The 25,635-nt window shown below is 44.0% G+C and overlaps 1 protein-coding gene across 3 annotated transcripts; it reads right to left on the bottom strand.

The window, feature by feature from the left end:
* Positions 1–541: 541 nt before the first annotated feature.
* LOC139046730 (sulfotransferase 1C2-like) lies at positions 542–25,631 on the bottom strand. Of its 3 annotated transcripts, XR_011510067.1 has the most exons (5): positions 25,510–25,631; positions 13,146–13,621; positions 5,844–6,340; positions 3,447–3,594; positions 542–618 (listed from the first exon to the last, which is right to left on the bottom strand). XR_011510067.1 is itself a non-coding variant. In XM_070529896.1 (3 exons), exons 2-3 carry the CDS (start codon positions 13,599–13,601, stop codon positions 5,855–5,857), a joined length of 942 nt encoding a protein of 313 aa, XP_070385997.1. In that variant the 5' UTR covers positions 13,602–13,621; positions 25,510–25,631; the 3' UTR covers positions 5,805–5,854. The 3 variants fall into 3 exon arrangements, 2 of the variants coding, with proteins under 2 accessions (XP_070385997.1, XP_070385998.1); XM_070529896.1 differs by lacking the exons at positions 542–618; positions 3,447–3,594 and having other exon boundaries at positions 5,805–6,340; XM_070529897.1 differs by lacking the exons at positions 542–618; positions 3,447–3,594; positions 25,510–25,631 and adding an exon at positions 14,709–14,728 and having other exon boundaries at positions 5,805–6,340.
* Between the last annotated feature and the right edge of the window lie 4 nt (positions 25,632–25,635).

The following is a 25,635-nucleotide window of genomic DNA, read 5'->3' as shown; positions in this document are numbered from 1 at the left end:
GGACACGCCTCGATCCCCAGAAATAAAATACTGACTATGCCCGAGGCTTCAAGAGCTCCAAACGTCGCTTGCAAACATGCAGTTCTTTGCAACAAAACCCACGGCAACGTTATGTGCAGCATGCATATGAAGTTTTCTCGCGGAAGCTGAAAGGCAAGAAATGTTTTAATGGGTGTTCAAGGAAAACTCCACACGCGTGTGGTGGGCAATTATGACAGAACATTTTGGCTACCGAAACCGGACGAATAATGATTGTCGGCAAGAGAAAAATCGTGCCTACAGTTATGTAAGTGACCGTTAACCGTGGCCATCATTCATCACTAATGGTCGTTCATAGCAGCTGCACGTTTGGGATATATGGGGTGCAGACATGTGTATCTGAACACTTTTCAAATGTTCAAATGCGCAAATTTTAGGCAATGCATACTTTTACGATTCATTGATACCGCAGACTAGTAGACTGCTTCGTAGTAGCAAATCTGCAAGTGTAGTAAGATTCAACATGAAGGAACTGCGAAATCAAATTTATTTCGTACAAGAGAGTGGATGACCAACGGCTGCTGGCAGCAGGGCAAGAGTACTGGTTCTTGGAGCCTTGGGGGGCAGAATTCAAAGCAACTGAAAAGGCAACAAGAGGTTATTTTGATTACACTAATCAGAACAAGATGGCAAACTTGCAAAGTATTTATTCACACATTACAGACTGTAATATGAGAACACATGTTTTTTCATACTACTCGGGTCAGTTTACCATAACAGAGCGCTTACTAAACGTACAGGCAGAATTTTCAATTGCTCATTTCGACGAAGGCCAATCGAAGAAGCAAGATATTGCGGCCTCTAAATGCTGATGCTATCACAGTTGTCGCGTAAGTGGGAGCCCGCGGGGTTCTCGCTATACTGCAAAGCAATGAACACTAGCACATCTACCGAAGTTACATAAGAAATAAAGAACTGACAAAAAAGGAAGAGAAGGAAAATCCAGGATGCAGCGAATAAACTGTGTCTGCTTGCATTCACTCTGTTTTGTACACTGTTCTAGAGCCGCATAGTCCGAACAATCGTACAAGCAACACAGTGAATTGAGCGAGTTGGTAAGTTCACATTCTTGGCTTATATGTTCAGCGCGACACAGACGTGTCGTTCATTCTTTGTCCCACGCGTATGATTGCGCTGCACATATACGCCAAAAATTGTACAAGTTAACAACCTTTCATGCCACCCGTAGGCATCTCAGCGTTAACAAGAATTTTATTCGAGCTAAATGCTGCTTTAGTGTAAACACGGCGAACGCAACTCGCATATCCTCGTCGCTTCCGGAACCGGCCAGTCTCGGCGCATACGCAGCAGCCATACCAATCCCCTGTGCACATGTGTTCATCCGCGTGGTGCCACGTAAGGAGCTTTGCCCCATTCCGTGCGGTTTGTGCAGTTTGGCGGGCTGCAGCCCGTCATAGTGGAATCCAACTGTCAATATGATGTGTTTCGCATCACATCGCCAATGTCCCTGACATAAAATTGTCGAATACCGTACCTGCCACTCGGAGTATATGAATTCAGTGCGTGCTCGACACTTTTCTAATTGCAATGTCGATGACACTGATGGAAACAATGAGTCGCCATCGTACACGTAAAGTTGGCTCCACCGCGGCGATGTTGTTCATTTGATGTCATTTAGCACCACGTGATTGCGATCGGCGAATATCGGTGTGAGCGGTGCCAAAAACGCTATGCGTAACTTAGCTCCCTGCGGGAGCATATAGAGGAACAATTTTGGAGCAATTACCACTTGGGCCTGTTAGTTTCCGTCTTTTTTTTTTCATCCCACTACCTACTTCTGTAGCGTCGTCAACGGCAAGCACCTTCCTTTAGCACCCACTCTCTAGCTCTAAACGACCGTTGGTTATCTGCCTAGCGAAGGATAGGGACAGCCCAGCTCCATTTTTAAAGCGAAAGCTTTACTGGTGGCGAACTTGCGATTTTGCCATGGCGGTGCTACGAGGAGACACATGACGCCAGAACGCAGCCCTCGCCGCGGATATTTCTCTCTCTCTCTCTCGCTCCCTGGTCACTACTGCGCAGGCGCCACTAGTAGAACGGAGCCACAAGTGTTCCGCCACCGCCACCGTTTCGTATGACGTCACATGGCGTTCCTCGTCGTTGCGCTCGCCTTCACTCTCTTCGCCAGCTGCATCGCATGCCCGATAGCATGTCGGAGTATTGAAAGGGAGAGCTCGTGTACGCCGCAACCACAGTTGATGTGGCAATATGGACGGCGACAATTCTGATAAACAGGAGGAGGCATGGAATCGGCATCGGAATGAGATGAAGAGGAAACGGATCGCCCGGGAAACAGACAAACAGCGCGCCGAACGACTGGCTAAACGCGGCAACATAGCTAGACAGCCAGACTAACCTGGACTTGCAATCAAGATTAACCTAGGGTAATCATAATATGCCTTAGCTTTCGCTACGTATATCCTGGCATAGCCGAGCAAAGCCACAGCCATTTTTTTTCATTTTAATGTAAGCCAAAATACCAGGTACCACCCGTTCGACCTCACATCCACAGCAATGCCTTCCTTCCTCTTAACGTTACGCCTAAATTGTTTTACCTCCAATGCCATGATGCGCGGTCGTTAACTTCCTCTGAAGCTTTTTTGTTAGCCTCCACATACCTGCCACACATGTTACTAGAAGTTAATTGCAATGATTGTAGACATTTCGAACTGCGCAAGTTCTTATTCCTTCTTTTGCAGAAATATTGGTGTGCGGATGTTGCCAGCAACTGCTTGCATGTTTGTATCACCTTCAATTTTTTGTCAGCTTGCTTCTAAACCGGTATCATTATCTTTATGTTTTCTCAGCCTGACAACTTAACACCGTCATCAGCCCCTCTTTTCTTTTTCTCCTTCTTCCACTTTGCTTCAACATTGTCAATCCCCCTTACTCAGTGCACCAGCTTATTCTCCTCCTCCTCCTCTCATTATCAAGTGAGGGGGAGAGCAGGCTATGTGTACATAACGATGCTGTTAATATAGGCAGGTGCTGTTCCGACAAATTTTAACAAGGCAACGATTTCCTTAGAAATTCCTGAGCTGTAGCAGAAAATGTTGGCTGTCGTGTAGCAATGAGTTCCTCCTCGGCTGGTATTCTATATGCGTCTGTCATGTGCAGGTGTGGCCCAGAAGAGCTGCTGGTAAAGCGGCTCCGGTATGAGCTGGCCTCACATCTCATCATCACTGCTAGGATGAGCTTGTGAATGTAGCCTATAAATAAACAGATAAATACATAAATAAATGAATTGTGTCACAGCATGGCTCTTTGTGGGGTGGCTACTACAAGAAAGATATTACCGAAGCAGATGTTATAGGCATTCTTCAAGTGTGGTAATCATTAGCAACGAGCCTAGTAAATTTATGAAGGAACGAACTTTGTTTCAGTACCATAGGTTGGCAGTGTCTTGCAAGAGGTGACGGTGAAGTGGCCCTCCTCGCTTTGCTGAGCTTTACTTTCCATCATAGCTCTCCTTTCTTGGTGGAAGCCTGAAGTCTTGTAGCGTTCTCATTATAGGGAAGCACAGCTAGTTGAGTCCTGGAAAGAAATGTGGAAGCTGGTATGCCTTTTCATGTCACCAAATGTAGGCAGTTTACCTTACGTTCGTGTCATCTACTGAGTAAGCCACAGATTTAGGGGCAAAGCAAATCAACAAGCTGTTGAACGACTCTATTTAGTACGTCTGTGCTCCAGGTGAAAGGTAGCGCAGATCACTCAGCAAGCGAGGGCTTTCCAAAATTAGTCTCAGCTTTTGAAAGGTGGTTGAATCTGTTTGCAAAAGGTATTTTCAAAAAGGTCTTAAACTGATGAACTTGGCAAGTATGGGCAAGCATATGAAATAGCGCGGCTTTCTATTGACATTCACAGACAAAATAATGTGGTTTTGCTTCTGCTGAATATAGAAGCACAGTATCTTCTTGGCATGTGTGGTAGTTGATGCATGATTGCTTTGTATTCCAAATTCTAGTTTGCATGCCAGTGTGAAATTACATGATTAAGGTCAATGGCTTTTGACAGGCACCGAACAGTGTACTTTACACTGCAAAAAAAAAACTGAGCTTTTCAACTTATTAGTTTGGAGATTGCAAATTCCAGCTTAATGTTGCACTGTAGGGTTGTTCTCATTCTTTGTGCCATTCACACTACGACATGACAAATTGTACAATGATGTACCTTACAAAGTTCTCATCAAAGGATGGCTGGTAGCTTGTATCCGCTAGGTGCGCTGAAAGCCAAAGTCGGAGGCAGGCGCCTATGGGAGTGTCCACTCTTTACGTTTACTACGTTACTCTATGGTTATACCTCTTATGCGTCGAACATTGAAGAACGACTACACTGCATATGCTTTCAACGAAAACACACGTACAGAAATTTTAAGCCCGGCTGTCACGTGACATTGGAGACCTAGTTCTCGAGCGAGCAGAAATCTCGTCTGGTTCATAAGCTAGCTCAGCTGAATTGAAGATCCACCTAAGAGCAGTGGCAACTCTACTACGATGCTAGAAAACAAAACATAGGTAATGAGAGCGTTGAATTGACTTCTTATACCGTGTCTTTTTCACTCTCCGCTGCATCCACAATGACTTGTGGCAATGAAGTGCACTGATGGACAAAATATTATCGTTTTAACTTCAGTTAAAGGTAGCGCGTTAAAGCTTAAAGGTAGCGCGCTTGATTAGTGTGATAAACGAGCACTCTCACTACCTGTAAATTCCCACAGAAACGAACAAAAGTACTTCTCCATAATTTCTTTGCAATTCCTTGTAAAACAATAAATGCTACTAATTATATGCTTCTTGTACTTTTATGCAATTGCAGCGATTTTTTTTATTATGAGTAAAGATAGGACTACAGAGGATTTTCCCCTTGTTCTCAGGTTCGCTAGCAGTGCACATACATTAGGACGATTTGCTTTACCTAAGGTTGCTGAACATATGCCGATTTACCTGCAATAGTATGATTAAAATCGCTGATTTGTAACTGCAGCTTTTAGAGCACAACGACCCGACCTCTTACGTACGATACATCCCTTCTCTATGCGATTTTGGGGCTCTTCATATTTGCTAATATATCTCATTGAGAAGTGGTTCATTCTGGATATAATAAAGAAAGTTGTAGAAGGCATTAGATTTCAGTTATGCGAAAAGGAAGAGGCGTGCGGACAGGACACAAGAGTAGAGAAGTGGACAAGACGAACGCCGACTATCAACTGAAGGGAGCAAAGATGCGAAAAAAGAAAGAAGACACAAAACTCAGCTGCGCAAGCATCTGCAAGATTTGTGTATTCTTTCTTTTTCTCTCCTATGTGGCAATCGCATGATTTGCAATTTTGGCATAAGCTACGTGGAACACCCAGTATACATCCTAAATGTTTGTTTTCGTACGCAACATTTCTTGCACTACATTGTACACTTTAGACTAATCAATAAAAATGAGCGCAATGGATGACATCTTGAAGCTGCTTACATAGAAAGATCGAATACTATACCATGAAGGCAAAACTCAGGCAAGCCGCAATGGATTTAGTGGATGCTTCGTTTTGATAGGGGGCAGCTTGAAAACGTGCGTTTATCAAGTTTATGCCAGGTGGAAAAAGAGTAAAAACACCATTGCACTCAGTAGGCTATATTGCTTTTAATGAAGGAATATACAGCTAAATGTGCGTATATATATATATATATATATATATATATATATATATATATATATATATATATATATATATATATATATATATATATGTAGGGACATGCGTGTGCACTATATTATGGATATTATACACGTACACCACATTTCCTCATGGGAGATCACAGTCTTCCCATAGTGCCATGACGTCGCTTCCCTGTGTCTTTTTCGTGATCCATTCTTTCGTTCGCTGTACCTGCTCAGCAGTAAAATAGTTTCGCCAATCGCCAACGATTCCCTTGCGAACAATGCTGGAGCCCTCGTGCATTTCGTCCTTTAGCTCGGCCACGTCCTTCATCACGGCAAACGTCTCTGACTTCTCCGCTGACGCTTTCAGCATGATCTTTGGCCGGTCCGCTGGTTTTACATCAAAGATGGCCTTCATGCTTTCCAGACTACAGGCGTGGAGGACTCTCTGAAGAAGGTCATCGTCTTTACGCAACGCTGTTCCATGTTCTTCGCCAAGAAAATCGGCGATTTTGAGCACTTGAGACCTCGTATCCGCCTTCAGTTGTTCATATGTGACGAAAAGAGTATTTTGTGCTCCTCGATGCTCATACCATGGCAGAAGGTGACCGAAGTAGTCGCCGTAGAGGACCTGGATAAGAGAAAAGCGCGCTTTGTTTAAGATAGAGGAATAGACACGGTGGATTTTATTAAGGCGGCAATAGGTGCCTACACCATTGGTTTTTCATTTTATCTTAGGTAGTTTGCATCTACTCTAATTTCCTCCGTTTGTTCAATGTTGAACTGCGTTTTGTGTTAGTTCTTACAAAAAGCGAAAATCACTTTGCGCGCTGTCGATTGTATTATTAAATTAAACCATGTGCTAAACAGAGTTCTTTAAGTTGCGAGTGCAATATACAAATAGGTAGTCTCATATTTAGGCAATTTTTACTCGAAGTCTGTTTACAAGCCTTTTATTAGTATAACGGAAACGATGCTGAGTGCCAGTAGTGGCAGGATCATACCTAAGATTCTTCGACTGACATAATGCGCAGTCTTCTATGGACTTCTGCTAAACTATATGCGCCGCCGATTTGATAAGGTGAATGTGACCACATTTTTGCATGGGCGGATAGTTGAGCTCTTGTTCGTCGAGTGTAAGGCTCAAACACCGCTACTTTGCTGGGCTAGAAACGAGGCAATCTCTTAAAGTGACAGGGCCTCTCATCATGATGGCTTTTTCGTTGGCTAAGAATTGCGCCGAACGATCAAATATAGGTCATAACACAACCGAAATTACTTTAGAAACCTCAATTGATGCCGCACCTTCGTCCAAAAAATATAGCCTTTAATGTGGGTGCACCGCCATCGTTGGAATATATATAATCACAGTTCAACCCGAAGCTAGGAAATGCGCTCTTCGATAATTATCTTCAGAATGACACAGCTTTTATATGTCATCAATTTGCCCCATATTTGTAATGTTTGCACGATATGCTAGTCACTCTTCGAGTACCTTAAGGCAAGCCAAAAAAACGTAAGCAATCTTACAGTGCTCACTTCAAGGTCGGGACAAAAATAACACGAAATGAAAGAAGTCCAGGGCAATTGGTGCACATGGAATATGCAATTACTTCATTTTACATCCACTTCAAGGACTCGTTATTGTATTCTTTCAGAGTTATTAGGATGTTGTGAAGAGTTTCAGATAACGTGTGCCTGTATAGCAGAGCTTACAGACTGGTTGTTTTGTCTATGTTTTACTGGTCCTTACACACCAAGAACGTACGCCCGTGAACTAAAGTTTATGCACCAAAGGTTACCAAAAAAATTGATTTTACTGCTAACTAAGACGGACCACTTGAACAGGTCGGTCCACTGGAACTCGCACCGCCAAATTTTCCCAGAAGTGCACGATTTCAAGCTACATTCGAAGGCAGCACCAAAAATTTGCTCTATTGTGGAATCCCCGGTCCATACACGTTTTACTGAAGGGCACACTTGATGGGAATTAGGACGATGACACAATTTGTTACTAGTTGTGCTGAGTTACTCAGCAGAAGACAGGCACTGTATTTATCCAAGGATGCTATTTGAACTATGAGAAATTGTATAGCCTGAATCAAGGATTCTGTCACCCTCTGGTACCCTAAACGCTTTGGGAGTGCTGCAGGCGGTGTATGGGCCCTAGGGTACATAAATGGCCGTCACCGAATTGAGGCCCAAGTTACATTTATTCGCGCAAAAGAAATTTCAAGGTAAGTAAGTTCAAGGTAAGGGAATTTCAGTTCAAGGTAAGGTAAGTTCAAGGTAAGATAAATTTCAGGGTGTAATTTTGCAATTGTGTGCACTCCCAAGTAGTAGTATCCCCGTTTGTTTTGCACAGAATGCGTCGATACCAGCGTCATTAAGTGACCCCCGTACTGGTGGCGCACAACTACGCCTTCCGTCAATCGAGTTCGCCGCACCAGTAGACGCTACGGGCTCTCCAGCTTGCATCAATATCCTACGTTTGTGCTTCTTACGCTTGCCTGACGTTCAAACATGGTCTCCACAGCTGAACAACCGTTGATCTCGCTACCTTAGTCCTTTCACACCATTTCCGGGGCCATATGGGGGAAGGAGGTGTAGTTGAAAACATTTTGCGCCTGCTCGCTTATGGAGCCCCCACGTTCAAGAAAGAATTAGCATTCGTAGGCGACATCATACCTGGTGGGCAGTCATGTGAGGACGGGAGACAGACATAACTGAGGAGGGAATTCTTTTTTCTGCACAACGATACTAAAGTCCCTACAACGGTCACAGAGACCTAAGCGGTTACTAGTCAACAAGTTTTCGTTACACGCGGTTTTACCAAGAGATTCCTTCTGAGGATCCTAAGAACGTTTCACAAACATCATGATGTTGCGGTCTTGCAAATGTTTTTGCCACTCGTGTACGCATGTCTATAATGAAAGAGGTATTAAAGGGGTGGAGAATCTCAAATAAACTTTCAGTAGGCAGTGAGCGCTTGTCTGTGGTATTTATTGTCTCGTGTCCTTGTTGATTCGCGCTGTTTAACCTCAATTCAAAATATGACCCAACTAGCCCTTCTCAAAATCTTATAATAACTTTATTGGTCTTTACATATAATTTGGGCGCTTTCCTCAAGCTCGGGAAAATGAGCTACGTTATGAATAGCATCGTAGAAACAGCACTACTCGTTTATGAGCACGGTCTGCAGCGGTTGCATTGTAATTTGTGCCCGACGACAAATATTTAAAATTGTCAATTATTCAATGAGCTTCTTAGGTTATCGCACTTTAATACACATCTGATCAGCCTGGGCGACCAATAATAACATGTATTTGTCCAAATCGCCTAAGGTGAACGACTATTTTATAGATTGCTTCAAGGTACGCGAAACAACTATATATAATGAACTATCTATACTATATTGGGAACGAGTGCATTCTTTCGTTACATTAGTTGGAGATTCGTAGAACACCGCCTACAGCACTTTCCTATCGAATATTTTTGCAGCAATGGAGAACCATCCATGCTACTGTGAGTGATTTGTCACAAAGTTCTTTAAACATGAGGTGTCCTACTAACATCAGCAGATGTGGTCGTTTTCACCATGTGACTATACACGAACACGTCTTTTTTTCACTTTCAGTCTGAGTTTATTGATGCGATTGAAATTTTGTACAAAACACGCAGCGCTAGGAGGTCCCATAGTCAAAGACTGGGCCAGGGATCTTCAACAATAAATGCATAGATAAAGTACTTAATGCGGTTAAAAGAAGTAGCAATCCTATGGAACACATCATCCTCATCATCAGCCTGGTTGCGCCCACTACAGGGCAAAGGTATCTCCCATACTTCTCCAACTACCCCGCTCGTGTACTAATCGTGGCCATGCTGTCCCTGCAAACCTTCTAATGTAATCAACCCACCTAACTTTCTGCCGCATACTCCTACGCTTGCCTTGCCTTGGAATCCAGTCCGCAACCCTTAAAGACCATCGGTTATCTTCCCTACTCATAACATGTCCTGCCCATACCCATTTCTTTTTCTTGATTTCAAAAAAAAATGTCAATAACCCGCTTTTGTTCCCTCACCCAATCTGCTCTTTTCTTATCCCTTAACGTTACACCCATCATTCTTCTTTCCATAGCTCGTTGCGTCATCCTCAATTTAAGCAGAACCCTTTTCGTAAGCCTCCAAGTTTCTGCCTCATACGTGAGTACTGGTAAGACACAGCTGTTATACACTTTTCTCTTGATGGATAGTGGCAACCTGCTGTTCATGATTTGAGAATGGCGGCCGAGCGCACCCCAGCCCATTCATATTCTTCTGGTTATTTCAGTCTCATGATCCGGATCCGCGGTCACTACCTGTCCTAAGTAGATATATTCCCTTACCACTTCCAGTGCCTCGCTATCTATCGTAAACTACTGTTCTCTTCTGATGCTGTTAACCATTACTTTAGTTTTCTGCAGATCAATTTTCAGACCCACCTTTCGGCTTTGCCTCTCCAGGTCATTGACCATGCACTGCAATTGTTCTCCTGATTTACTAAGCAAGGCAATATCATCAGCGAATCGCAAGTTGCTAAGGTATTCTCCATCAACTTTTATCCCCAATTCTTCCCACTCCAGATCTCTGAATACCTCCTGTAAACACGCTGTGAATAGCACTGGAGAGATCGTATCTCCCTGTCTGACGCCTTTTTTTCTTGGGATTTTGTTGCCTCCTTTATGGATGACTACGGTGGTTGTGGAGCCGCTATAGATATCTTTCAGTAATTTACCACATGGCTAATCTATACCCTGATTCCGTAATGCCTCGATGAGTGCTGAGGTTTTGACTGAATCAAACGCTTTTTCTGAACAAATCAAAGCTATATATAAGGGTTGGTAATAGTCCGCACATTTCGCTATCACCTGATTGATAGTGTGAATGTGGTCTATTGTTGAGTAGCCTTTATGGAATCCTGCCTTGTCTTTAGGTTGAAAGAAGTCTGAGGTGTTCCTGATACTATTTGCGATTATCTTTGGAAATACTTTGTAGGCAACGGAGAGTAAGCTGATTGGTCTATAATTTTTCAAGTCTTTGGCGTCCCCTTTCTCATGGATTCCGGTACGCTCGAGGTCATGAGATATTGTGTATATAGGGTGGCCAGTCTTTCTAGAACAATGCTCCCACCATCCTTCATCAAATCTGCTGTTACCTGATCCTCCCCAGCTCCCTTCCCCCTTTGTATAGCTCTCAAGGCGTTCTTTACTTCTACCGGCGTTACTTGTGGCATATCGAATTCCTCTGGACTATTCTCTCTCAGATTATCGTCGTGCGAGCTACTGGTACTGTATAAATCTCTATAGAACTCCTCAGCCACTTGAACTATCTCATCCATATTAGTAACGATATTGCCGCCTTTATCTCTTAACGCATACATCTTATTCTTGCCTATTCCTATTTTCTTCTTCACTGCTTTTAGGCTTCCTTCGTTCCTGAGAGCATGTTCAATTCTACCCAAATTATAGTTCCTTATGTCAGCTCTCTTACGCTTGTTGATTAACTTAGAAAGTCCTGCCAGCTCTATTCTAGCTGTAGGGTTAGAGCCTTTCATACATTGACGTTTAATGATCAGATCATTCGTCTCCTGCGAACAAGAAACGCCAATGTATGAAAGCCTCTAACCCTACAGCTAGAATAAAACTGGTATAAGTTTCTAAGTTAATGAAACACAAATATTAACAAAAAATTCAGGTCATAGTAATAATTGCAAAGTTTAAACACAAAAGGCAGATTCTCGAAGTATTATTCCACGTACAGAAGCGTGAAATAAACAAAACCTTCACTGTTCTAACAAGTGGTGACGAAGTTTCTTTTTTTCGAGAAGAGGATTGTAGCACCGAAAAAAGACAAATCATAGCAAGCGAGACGGGAAAATGTGCTGTCAAATATGTGTTGTCTTTTTTCGGCCCTAAAACCCCCTTCTGAAAACATGCAACAACTAGCCCTCCAACAAGTATTACTCAGTCAATTCCATATAGGGGGGGGGGTGTTGCCAAAAAGTTCACAGTAAATTTGCTGTAGTTAGTTCTTGGTTTCGGTAGCAGGTAGTTATTATGGTGTGAAAATCGAGTGCCAGGGAAATGTAGGGTTTAGTCTTTTGTTATCAACAAAATTGGTAGTTCTCCTTGACAAAACCTATACGACAGGACACCAAGAGAACGTTTAATTAAATCCCCTCCTGTCAAAATATTATATGCTTGGAGTAATGGCAAGGCACAAGATGAAAAATGGCAGTAAGTGATTATTCCCAAAGCTTGCTTTTGAGTGTGCTGCAGGGGCGACAAGTGAGTTACGTAGGTATTGCCCCAAAAAGAAATGCAGTAACAGATGTGGCTGTGAAGAAATGCATAGTAGAGTGAAATAATTACACGTACAGGAAAACACGGGCGGATTTTGATTGGTATTCTGAGAACATATGCCATTTTACTTGTTAATAAAAATATGTGAGTTGTAAATTTCAAATGATTTTCGAATTCAACTACAAGAAATGTTGCATGGTCAGCAGCCTGAAGTGAAGTCGGACCAATGTTAATGCATGGCTTCTTCTGTGCACTTTCTTGCGGGATGAAAATAATTAAAAATTTCGATTTGGTAGCATTGATATTGAACATATTATCTCTGCACCAATTCACGATTTTAGCCCCGTCAGCGTTAACGTAAGATATCAGTGATTGCAAACACGTGTTAGAAGAATAAATTGTTGTGTCATCAGCACTTAAAATACAACTAGAATGTGTAATGCATTCTGGAAGATCATTGATGCTCTCGAGATAAATAAAATTTGTCCTAGTATTGAGCCTTGTGGAACCCTTGTGTTAGTTTGGTACGAGAATGAGAATCGTAGGAGCAGAGAATGTCAATGAGTATAGAGACAACATGTTTTCCATCATGTAAATAATTGCAAATTAGGCAAAATGCTGGACCACATATGCCAACAGCGCTTAGTTTAGCAAAAAGTATGTCATGATTTAATGAATCGAAAGCATTAGAAAAAGCAAGAAACAAGGTACCATCCAATCTACTAGTGTCAATGGCTGCTTTAAGAAGATAAGTTAAAGTAATGAGCGCTAATTTAGTTGAGTAATAGATCGAAATCCAAATTAATTAGATGACAAAATACTGAACTTTGCGAAATAGCTAGCTAAACGTACTACGAATAATTTTTCAATTACCTTGCTGAAAATGTTATAATAAGTAGTTAATAAACAATTGTTGCTCGTGTACGCAATCGTAAGTAACATAGTCATAATGAATCTGTATCTAGTGACCAGCTAATGTAGAAACTGCAGACGCTTGGCGTATGTATAAGTCGTCTGAGTAAAATTAACTACAGTAAGCCAATCGAGATACATCCGGATTCTGGTTGCAGGGGATAAAGCGAGTAAAAAAGTTACCTTTCCTTTCAAGTAGAAGCTCAGGAACTTCTCAAAGGAAACATCGGTGACAGTTCGCGGAGTCAGCCCCTTCATGAAGTGGTAGAAGGACACGGCACAGTCATAAGGGTTCCTGGCTACGTAGATGTACTTGGCACAGTCCACTGGACGTAAAACGCTGAAGGGGAAGTGTGACATAATGGGGCCAGTTCTCAACGGGCTCTCAGCAGAACTTGCTCCAGTCAAATCGATGAACGGGCACGTAATTCTGAACTCCAACATATTGGAGACCGGCGCCGCATGTGTTAAGATGTTGTAAACGATAAACTGCGTCCAATTGGTGCCGCATTTCGGGTACATTACGACAAGGACGTCTCGCTCCCGTGGTTTGTAGTTCATTGCGGAGAGGATAGCTTCATCCTTGAACATCTTGTGCATCCACAGGCCTTCGACGTAACGGTATGACTCTTCGTCCATCGTGGCACTGTTAGGTGGCCCTGCGCATTGCATTGATGATAGATGACGCTTTTAAATTGGCGGTGACACTGCTACAACATGTTATGAATCTGTACTGTGGCAGAGCGCTTGCGATAACTTTGTCTATATATTGAGAGCCGTTACAACGTGAGAGATAAAAGTTGAGAAATAAAAAACACGAAAAACCCAGTGAACTACGGAGCAATTTCTAAAATAATAATAAAGCCAACTGTTATGAAACGAGAAAAAGAAACCCATAGGTGTCAACTTGCTCGAAGGATTCTGATGGCGCGGGTTGACCAGGCCGATAGCTAAAGAGGGCATTGTTAACACGAATGGAACTACCGGAGTATGCGCAGCGTCATCAGGTACGCGTATTTTGTTTATTGTTCGAGTAATATCTGCTGCCAGGAATAGCTTCCGAGGTCCAACGTTTTTCATATATTAAGTGCATCGCCAGAGTGAAGCTTGCGTCCTAGCATCGGCACTTTCCATATTTTTGATGACTACCGTACATGCACGTCTTATACCACTGCCAGAACAGGGGTCTGTTCACCTAGTTTGACAAGACCACTTGCTCGTTCGATGTTCATACGCCCGTCGAGCGTTCCGCCACGACGCGTGGCCTGCAAACTGCAGGCTACCGTATTGTTCACGGGTGCCCGTATTTCGTGTCATTTATCGAGCCTAAAATTATAGAAGAAAGTTCATACGACATTCGGCAAGTTCCAGGTGCTCCCCAGTCATTCTAGTAAAGAAAGAGGTTGGCTCCGCCCGCTTTCGCTTCGGCTATCGCATGGTTAACAAAATCACGCGTAACGATGTTTAACGCCTGCGACGAAATGGCGAGGTACGAGAATCGTAACAGACCGCCCGATAGTTGACCCCCTTTGACATTTGACCTGACTACCGGCAGATGGCGATGCACTATCAGTAAAGAACAGCAGTTTCTTTTCCTGCCCAGGTATACTCTATGGGTTCCTTCTGATGCACTTGAGGCATTGCAATGCACTTGCCCAAATCTATAGTATGATTGCAAATTGAAAACAATATTATAATGTATTTTTACCCATTCTCTCATCTGCTGAGCTTTGAAGATGCGCTCACCTGTGTTGCCTAGGATAGACTACATCCTTTCACTGAAAAATGAAAATAAACAAACAGACAAAAATATGGCAGAACTCATATCACGATGACTGCCGATGTCAGTCCGTCCAGAATAGGATAAATAGAGCAACCCAACCTTTTGCCACCCCCAAAATGAGTTACGTATCAGGCGCGTAATTCAGCGGGGCTACTGTTTCATCATCATCATCATCATCATCATCATCATCATCATCATCATCACCATCATCATCATCATCATCATCATCATCACCACCATCATCATCATCATCAGCCTGTTTGCGCCCACAGCAGGGCAAAGGCCTCTCCCATACTTCTCCAACAACCCCGGTCATGTACTAATTGTGGCCATGCCGTCCCTGCAAACTTCTTAATCTCATCCGCCCACCTAACTTTCTGCCGCCCCCTGCTGCGCTTCCCTTCCCTTGGGATCCAGTCCGTAACCCTTAATGACCATCGGTTATCCTCCCTCCTCATTACATGTCCTGCCCATGCCAATTTCTTTTTCTTGATTTCAACTAAGATGTCATTACCTCTCGTTTGTTCCCTCACCCAATCTGCTCTTTTCTTATCCCTTAACGTTACACCTATCATTCTTCTTTCCATAGCTCGTTGCGTCGTTCTCAATTTGAGTAGAACCCTTTTCGTAAGCCGCCAGGTTTCTGCCCCGAAGGTGAGTACTGGTAAGACGCAGCTATTATACACTTTCCTCTTGAGGGATAATGGCAACCTGCTGTTCATGATCTGAGAATGCCTGCCAAACGCACCCCAGCCCATTCTTATTCTTCTGATTATTTCTGTCTCATGATCTGGATCTGCCGTCACTACCTGCCCTAAGTAGATGTATTCCCTTACAACTTCCAGTGCCTCGCTGCCTATTGTAAATTGCTGTTCTCTTCCGAGTCTGTTAAACATTACTTTAGTTTTCTGCAGATTAATTTTTAAACCCACTCTTCTGCTTTGCCTCTCCAGGTCAGTGAGCATGCATTGCAATTGGTCCCCTGAGTTACTAAGCAAGGCAATATCATCAGCGAATCGCAAGTTACTAAGGTATTCTCCATCAACTTTTATTCCTAATTCTTCCCAATCCAGGTCTCTGAATACCTCCTGTAAACACGCTGTGAATAGCATTGGAGAGATCGTATCTCCCTGTCTGACGCCTTTCTTTATTGGGATTTTGTTGCTTTCTTTATGGAGGACTACGGTGGCTGTGGAGACACTATAGATATCTTTCAGTATTTTTACATACGGCTCGTCTACACCCTGACTCCGTAATGCCTCCATGACTGCTGAGGTTTCGACAGAATCAAACGCTTTCTCGTAATCAATGAACGCTATATATAAGGGTTGGTTATATTCCGTACATTTCTCTATCACCTGATTGATAGTGTGAATATGATCTATTGTTGAGTAGCCTTTACGGAATCCTGCCTGGTCCTTTGCTTGACAGAAGTCTAAGGTGTTCCTGATTCTATTTGCGAATACCTTAGTGAATAGTTTGTAGGCAACGGACAGTAAGCTGATCGGTCTATAATTTTTCAAGTCTTTGGCGTCCCCTTTCTTATGGATTAGGATTATGTTAGCGTTCTTCCAAGATTCCGGTACGCTCGAGGTCATGAGGCATTGCGTATACAGGGTGGCCAGTTTCTCTAGAACAATCTGCCCACCATCCTTCAACAAATCTGCTGTTACCTGATCCTCCCCAGCTGCCTTTCATTTTCTTAGGCTTTCTTTACTTCTTCCGCCGTTACCTCTGGGATTTCGAATTCCTCTAGACTACTTTCTCTTCCATTATCGTCGTGCGTGCCACTGCTACGGTATAAATCTCTATAGAACTCCTCAGCCACTTGAACTATCGCATCCATATTAGTTATGATATTGCCGGCTTTGTCTCTTAACGCATACATCTGATTCTTGCCAACTCCTAGTTTCTTCTTCGCTGTTTTTAGACTTCCTCCATTTCTGAGAGCATGTTCAATTCTATCAATATTATACTTCCTTATGTCAGCTGTCTTACGCTTGTTGATTAACTTCGAATGTTCTGCCAGTTCTATTCTAGCTGTAGTGTTTGAGGCTTTCATACATTGGCGTTTCTTGATCAGATCTTTCGTCTCCTGTGATAGTTTACTGGTATCCTGCCTAACGGAGTTGCCTCCGACTTCCATTGCACAATCCTTAATGATGCCCATAAGATTCTTGTTCATTGCTTCAGCACTAAGGTCCTCTTCCTGAGTTAAAGCCGAGTACCTGTTCTGTAGCTTGATCTGGAATTCCTCTATTTTGCCTCTTACCACTAACTCATTGATCGGCTTCTTATATACCAGTTTCTTCCGTTCCCTTCTCAGGTCTAGGCTACTGTTTCACACTTTCCTAAAGCACTCGATGCCATTTTGCGTGCCCTCGTAAAATGCACGGTGCACCGGTGCGTGCGACCGCTTACAAAGGCGTCATGCAGAAACCTCGCGCTTCTTTCAGGAAGCAATCAAGCATTATGAGCAAGCATGCAGGCAAGGTATCGCACGCTGCCGACTGACAGGTGTTGCTCGCACAATGCGCCTATATCGGAAAAGAACATTAAAAGCGCCAGGGTGCTCTTAAAGAGTGCGACACAATCTTGCTTGCGGCGTTGCTAACCTCGTAAAAGCACGAATAACGCATTCCATTTTTTATGGCTCTCACACCTTGGCCACTTGACACTTCTCTTGGAGAGCGGGTCAAAGATCTGGACATTGCCAGTGATAACCCCACTATCTACGAGTACACTACGTAGCCTTCGGCTATCTCCCATGGCCATTTTTTCTTCATTCTGCATGTTTTCTCTCTCACCCCGTCTTGTTTTCTTTCTTTATTCTGTCTTTCTTTTCTTATTGCGTTGTTATTTGTCTACCTATATATATAAAAAGACTGTGGCAGCAATTTATTGTATGCCTTGAAAAAATTGGTCCACTTACTGAGACTCAGGTAAGTAAACCAAAAATAACCCTGAAGTTGTGCTTCTCGTCAGCTGAAGGTGCCCACATCGAATAATTATTGTCCACTAAATAAACATGGTTTGGCTTTCGTAGTGCATGTTCCACGTGTTTAGAGGATCCACCAAAATATTGCTTTCAGTTTGAATGGCTAGCCTCTCCTTCAGCTTGATAAACTGCCTGTCTTTGGTGAATGCTCGAGCGGTGCATGCCATGTATGGCGTCGTGCATAGTCCCTGGGATGAAGTTAAATTGGTAACATGGTACTGGTAGTCATATATATATATATATATATATATATATATATATATATATATATATATATATACATATAGTCATATAATGAGAAGCCCACAAACACTGACACCAAGTACAACATAGGTGAAATTACATGTGCTTAAGAAATGAAAGAAAGTAATGCTAAATTAATGGAAATTAAAGCGGATGAAAAAACAACTTGCCACAGGTGGGAACCGAACCCACAACCTTCGCATGTCGCGTGCGATGCTCTACCAATTGAGCTACCGCGGCGGCGTTTCCCCATCCACTTTCTTGGGTATTTATGTGTACTAGTAGAACCCTGGGAGTGTTAGCCAGCGCCCCCACTCACAGACCTTGGCGGCGGACGTGGAACGTCTTTTTTGCCGCAGGCGTCACGAGAACGTGATCTTTTCGGGTGAAGGCAACTGGTCAATAAACCCACATATGCTACCTGAACGCATCAATGTTGCCGGATTCGGGACCCTCGTTATGTAATAAACGAGAAGAAAGGGGGTTAACCGAGCGACCCGATAATTATTAGTCATATAATGAGAAGCCAACAAACACTGACACCAAGTACAACAAAGGGGAAATTACATGTGCTTAATAAATGAAATAAAGTTATGATAAATTAATGGAAATTAAAGTGGATGAAAAAACAACTTGCCGCAGGTGGGAACCGAACCCACAACCTTCGCATGTCGCGTGCGATGCTCTACCAATTGAGCTACCGCGGCGGCGTTTCCCCATCCACTTTCTTGGTTATTTATGTGTACTAGTAGAACCCTGGGAGTGTTAGCCAGCGCCCCCACTCACAGACCTTGGCGGCGGACGTGGAACGTCTTTTTTGCCGCAGGCGTCACGACAACGTGATCTTTTCGGGTGAAGGCAACTGGTCAATAAACCCGCATATGCTACCTGAAGGCATCAATGTTTCCGGATTCGGGACCCTCGTTATGTAATAAACGAGAAGAAAGGGGGTTAACCGAGCGACCCGATAATTATTAGTCATATAATGAGAAGCCAACAAACACTGACACCAAGTACAACATAGGGGAAATTACATGTGCTTAATAAATGAAATAAAGTAATGATAAATTAATGGAAATTAAAGTGGATGAAAAAACAACTTGCCGCAGGTGGGAACCGAACCCACAACCTTCGCATGTCGCGTGCGATGCTCTACCAATTGAGCTACCGCGGCGGCGTTTCCCCATCCACTTTCTTGGGTATTTATGTGTACTAGTAGAACCCTGGGAGTGTTAGCCAGCGCCCCCACTCACAGACCTTGGCGGCGGACGTGGAACGTCTTTTTTGCCGCAGGCGTCACGAGAACGTGATCTTTTCGGGTGAAGGCAACTGGTCAATAAACCCGCATATGCTACCTGAAGGCATCAATGTTGCCGGATTCGGGACCCTCGTTATGTAATAAACGAGAAGAAAGGGGGTTAACCGAGCGACCCGATAATTATTAGTCATATAATGAGAAGCCAACAAACACTGACACCATGTACAACATAGGGGAAATTACATGTGCTTAATAAATGAAATAAAGTAATGATAAATTAATGGAAATTAAAGTGGATGAAAAAACAACTTGCCGCAGGTGGGAACCGAACCCACAACCTTCGCATGTCGCGTGCGATGCTCTACCAATTGAGCTACCGCGGCGGCGTTTCCCCATCCATTTTCTTGGGTATTTATGTGTACTAGTAGAACCCTGGGAGTGTTAGCCAGCGCGCCCACTCACAGACCTTGGCGGCGGACGTGGAACGTCTTTTTTGCCGCAGGCGTCACGAGAACGTGATCTTTTCGGGTGAAGGCAACTGGTCAATAAACCCACATATGCTACCTGAAGGCATCAATGTTGCCGGATTCGGGACCCTCGTTATGTAATAAACGAGAAGAAAGGGGGTTAACCGAGCGACCCGATAATTATTAGTCATATAATGAGAAGCCAACAAACACTGACACCAAGTACAACATAGGGGAAATTACATGTGCCTAATAAATGAAATAAAGTAATGCTAAATAATGAAAATTAAAGCGGATGAAAAAACAACTTGCCGCAGGTGGGAACCGAACCCACAACCTTCGCATGTCGCGTGCGATGCTCTACCAATTGAGCTACCGCGGCGGCGTTTCCCCATCCACTTTCTTAGGTATTTATGTGTACTAGTAGAACCCTGGGAGTGTTAGCCAGTGCCCCCACTCACAGACCTTGGCGGCGGACGTGGAACGTCTTTTTTGCCGCAGGCGTCACGAGAACGTGATCTTTTCGGGTGAAGGCAACTGGTCAATAAACCCACATATGCTACCTGAAGGCATCAATGTTGCCGGATTCGGGACCCTCGTTATGTAATAAACGAGAAGAAAGGGGGTTAACCGAGCGACCCGATAATTATTAGTCATATAATGAGAAGCCAACAAACACTGACACCAAGTACAACATAGGGGAAATTACATGTGCTTCATAAATGAAATAAAGTTATGATAAATTAATGGAAATTAAAGTGGATGAGAAAACAACTTGCCGCAGGTGGGAACCGAACCCACAACCTTCGCATGTCGCGTGCGATGCTCTACCAATTGAGCTACCGCGGCGGCGTTTCCCCATCCACTTTCTTGGGTATTTATGTGTACTAGTAGAACCCTGGGAGTGTTAGCCAGCGCCCCCACTCACAGACCTTGGCGGCGGACGTGGAACGTCTTTTTTGCCGCAGGCGTCACGAGAACGTGATCTTTTCGGGTGAAGGCAACTGGTCAATAAACCCGCATATGCTACCTGAAGGCATCAATGTTGCCGGATTCGGGACCCTCGTTATGTAATAAACGAGAAGAAAGGGGGTTAACCGAGCGACCCGATAATTATTAGTCATATAATGAGAAGCCAACAAACACTGACACCATGTACAACATAGGGGAAATTACATGTGCTTAATAAATGAAATAAAGTAATGATAAATTAATGGAAATTAAAGTGGATGAAAAAACAACTTGCCGCAGGTGGGAACCGAACCCACAACCTTCGCATGTCGCGTGCGATGCTCTACCAATTGAGCTACCGCGGCGGCGTTTCCCCATCCACTTTCTTGGTTATTTATGTGTACTAGTAGAACCCTGGGAGTGTTAGCCAGCGCCCCCACTCACAGACCTTGGCGGCGGACGTGGAACGTCTTTTTTGCCGCAGGCGTCACGACAACGTGATCTTTTCGGGTGAAGGCAACTGGTCAATAAACCCGCATATGCTACCTGAAGGCATCAATGTTGCCGGATTCGGGACCCTCGTTATGTAATAAACGAGAAGAAAGGGGGTTAACCGAGCGACCCGATAATTATTAGTCATATAATGAGAAGCCAACAAACACTGACACCAAGTACAACATAGGGGAAATTACATGTGCTTAATAAATGAAATAAAGTAATGATAAATTAATGGAAATTAAAGTGGATGAAAAAACAACTTGCCGCAGGTGGGAACCGAACCCACAACCTTCGCATGTCGCGTGCGATGCTCTACCAATTGAGCTACCGCGGCGGCGTTTCCCCATCCACTTTCTTGGGTATTTATGTGTACTAGTAGAACCCTGGGAGTGTTAGCCAGCGCGCCCACTCACAGACCTTGGCGGCGGACGTGGAACGTCTTTTTTGCCGCAGGCGTCACGAGAACGTGATCTTTTCGGGTGAAGGCAACTGGTCAATAAACCCACATATGCTACCTGAAGGCATCAATGTTGCCGGATTCGGGACCCTCGTTATGTAATAAACGAGAAGAAAGGGGGTTAACCGAGCGACCCGATAATTATTAGTCATATAATGAGAAGCCAACAAACACTGACACCAAGTACAACATAGGGGAAATTACATGTGCCTAATAAATGAAATAAAGTAATGCTAAATAATGAAAATTAAAGCGGATGAAAAAACAACTTGCCGCAGGTGGGAACCGAACCCACAACCTTCGCATGTCGCGTGCGATGCTCTACCAATTGAGCTACCGCGGCGGCGTTTCCCCATCCACTTTCTTGGGTATTTATGTGTACTAGTAGAACCCTGGGAGTGTTAGCCAGTGCCCCCACTCACAGACCTTGGCGGCGGACGTGGAACGTCTTTTTTGCCGCAGGCGTCACGAGAACGTGATCTTTTCGGGTGAAGGCAACTGGTCAATAAACCCGCATATGCTACCTGAAGGCATCAATGTTGCCGGATTCGGGACCCTCGTTATGTAATAAACGAGAAGAAAGGGGGTTAACCGAGCGACCCGATAATTATTAGTCATATAATGAGAAGCCAACAAACACTGACACCAAGTACAACATAGGGGAAATTACATGTGCTTCATAAATGAAATAAAGTTATGATAAATTAATGGAAATTAAAGTGGATGAGAAAACAACTTGCCGCAGGTGGGAACCGAACCCACAACCTTCGCATGTCGCGTGCGATGCTCTACCAATTGAGCTACCGCGGCGGCGTTTCCCCATCCACTTTCTTGGGTATTTATGTGTACTAGTAGAACCCTGGGAGTGTTAGCCAGCGCCCCCACTCACAGACCTTGGCGGCGGACGTGGAACGTCTTTTTTGCCGCAGGCGTCACGAGAACGTGATCTTTTCGGGTGAAGGCAACTGGTCAATAAACCCGCATATGCTACCTGAAGGCATCAATGTTGCCGGATTCGGGACCCTCGTTATGTAATAAACGAGAAGAAAGGGGGTTAACCGAGCGACCCGATAATTATTAGTCATATAATGAGAAGCCAACAAACACTGACACCATGTACAACATAGGGGAAATTACATGTGCTTAATAAATGAAATAAAGTAATGATAAATTAATGGAAATTAAAGTGGATGAAAAAACAACTTGCCGCAGGTGGGAACCGAACCCACAACCTTCGCATGTCGCGTGCGATGCTCTACCAATTGAGCTACCGCGGCGGCGTTTCCCCATCCATTTTCTTGGGTATTTATGTGTACTAGTAGAACCCTGGGAGTGTTAGCCAGCGCGCCCACTCACAGACCTTGGCGGCGGACGTGGAACGTCTTTTTTGCCGCAGGCGTCACGAGAACGTGATCTTTTCGGGTGAAGGCAACTGGTCAATAAACCCGCATATGCTACCTGAAGGCATCAATGTTGCCGGATTCGGGACCCTCGTTATGTAATAAACGAGAAGAAAGGGGGTTAACCGAGCGACCCGATAATTATTAGTCATATAATGAGAAGCCAACAAACACTGACACCAAGTACAACATAGGGGAAATTACATGTGCCTAATAAATGAAATAAAGTAATGCTAAATAATGAAAATTAAAGCGGATGAAAAAACAACTTGCCGCAGGTGGTAACCGAACCCACAACCTTCGCATGTCGCGTGCGATGCTCTACCAATTGAGCTACCGCGGCGGCGTTTCCCCATCCACTTTCTTAGGTATTTATGTGTACTAGTAGAACCCTGGGAGTGTTAGCCAGTGCCCCCACTCACAGACCTTGGCGGCGGACGTGGAACGTCTTTTTTGCCGCAGGCGTCACGAGAACGTGATCTTTTCGGGTGAAGGCAACTGGTCAATAAACCCACATATGCTACCTGAAGGCATCAATGTTGCCGGATTCGGGACCCTCGTTATGTAATAAACGAGAAGAAAGGGGGTTAACCGAGCGACCCGATAATTATTAGTCATATAATGAGAAGCCAACAAACACTGACACCAAGTACAACATAGGGGAAATTACATGTGCTTCATAAATGAAATAAAGTTATGATAAATTAATGGAAATTAAAGTGGATGAAAAAACAACTTGCCGCAGGTGGGAACCGAACCCACAACCTTCGCATGTCGCGTGCGATGCTCTACCAATTGAGCTAACGCGGCGGCGTTTCCCCATCCACTTTCTTGGGTATTTATGTGTACTAGTAGAACCCTGGGAGTGTTAGCCAGCGCCCCCACTCACAGACCTTGGCGGCGGACGTGGAACGTCTTTTTTGCCGCAGGCGTCACGAGAACGTGATCTTTTCGGGTGAAGGCAACTGGTCAATAAACCCGCATATGCTACCTGAAGGCATCAATGTTGCCGGATTCGGGACCCTCGTTATGTAATAAACGAGAAGAAAGGGGGTTAACCGAGCGACCCGATAATTATTAGTCATATAATGTGAAGCCAACAAACACTGACACCAAGTACAACATAGGGGAAATTACATGTGCTTAATAAATGAAATAAAGTAATGATAAATTAATGGAAATTAAAGTGGACGAAAAAACAACTTGCCGCAGGTGGGAACCGAACCCACAACCTTCGCATGTCGCGTGCGATGCTCTACCAATTGAGCTACCGCGGCAGCGTTTCCCCATCCACTTTCTTAGGTATTTATGTGTACTAGTAGAACCCTGGGAGTGTTAGCCAGTGCCCCCACTCACAGACCTTGGCGGCGGACGTGGAACGTCTTTTTTGCCGCAGGCGTCACGAGAATGTGATCTTTTCGGGTGAAGGCAACTGGTCAATAAACCCACATATGCTACCTGAAGGCATCAATGTTGCCGGATTCGGGACCCTCGTTATGTAATAAACGAGAAGAAAGGGGGTTAACCGAGCGACCCGATAATTATTAGTCATATAACGATCCAGATAAAGTCTGAGTGAGCTCAATCACACCAGTTGTAGTAAGTGGGTCCAAATCATTTATCATATTTGTCAAATATGGTGCGAAAATTCTACCATTGAAATCTTTTTCTTTTTCAAGAAAATATGTACATTTTTTGTGGGACTGTTTTCGTCTACTAATCTTCTGCAACTCTCTCAAATGCATGGTCGTCCGCCTACAATTTCGGTAAAGAGGCGCGATCGTGGTGTGCGGATCGCGATTGTATCAGCCCGGATCAACCAAGATCGCGATCAAAAGGGGCGTGACCATGCATACGGACTGAGCGCAATCTGGATTCGGCCCAATCGCAATGGAAAGTGATAGCCTGACACTTGTATGACTCGCGATACCCTTTATATGCAAGCTGTAGTTCGATGCCTGTCTTTCAAAAGCTAAGGTGTGGGTTTATTGAATATGCATTCCGGAGAGTTGCACATTATTTTGTATAAGACGGGTAAAGTCATTTGTTTGCTAGCAACCAATAGGGCAACACTTCATTAACTTCTGTAGTCAGATATCTCACTCCTTCTTATGAAAGCGGTACTGTTGGGGCATAAAACCAGTAGACCCGTATTCAGAAAAAGCTCCTAGACTAGAATTGTTTCTAACAGAAAAACAAATGTGCTAATCTTCACGCTCGACTTTTAGGTAGAGAATGCAACTGGCAAATGACAATTACGAAGGAAAATCGGTAAATTCAGAGACCCTTTCCTTGGCAGGTGCTGTTGGGTATTGACCATCCAAACTTCGCTGAAATGCCCAACGGAGCCATTGGCTGCAATCTCCTTGATTAACTACATGTTTCGCATCAGGCCAATTTTTATCTTTATGTATACACTAGCCATGGAATACCCCTGCTGCTGAAAAAGCAGCGCAAAGTGGAACGAAACAATAGTGGGTAGATCCACCTACCTCTGCTTCACAGCGCCTTCTGATGCGTATCCTGCACGCTCTTTCTGCGGAGCTAGCCAACGACTGTTTCTGAGCTGAGAGTAACGCAACTGCTATCTCGACTACAGGCGGCAAGCAATCCCGCCT

Source organism: Dermacentor albipictus, unplaced genomic scaffold (assembly GCF_038994185.2).
Source record: "Dermacentor albipictus isolate Rhodes 1998 colony unplaced genomic scaffold, USDA_Dalb.pri_finalv2 scaffold_35, whole genome shotgun sequence".
In the NCBI taxonomy this organism is placed as follows: Eukaryota; Metazoa; Arthropoda; class Arachnida; order Ixodida; family Ixodidae; genus Dermacentor; species Dermacentor albipictus.
Note: the sequence above shows the minus strand (reverse complement) of the source record. Positions and strands in the feature narration are given on the sequence as shown.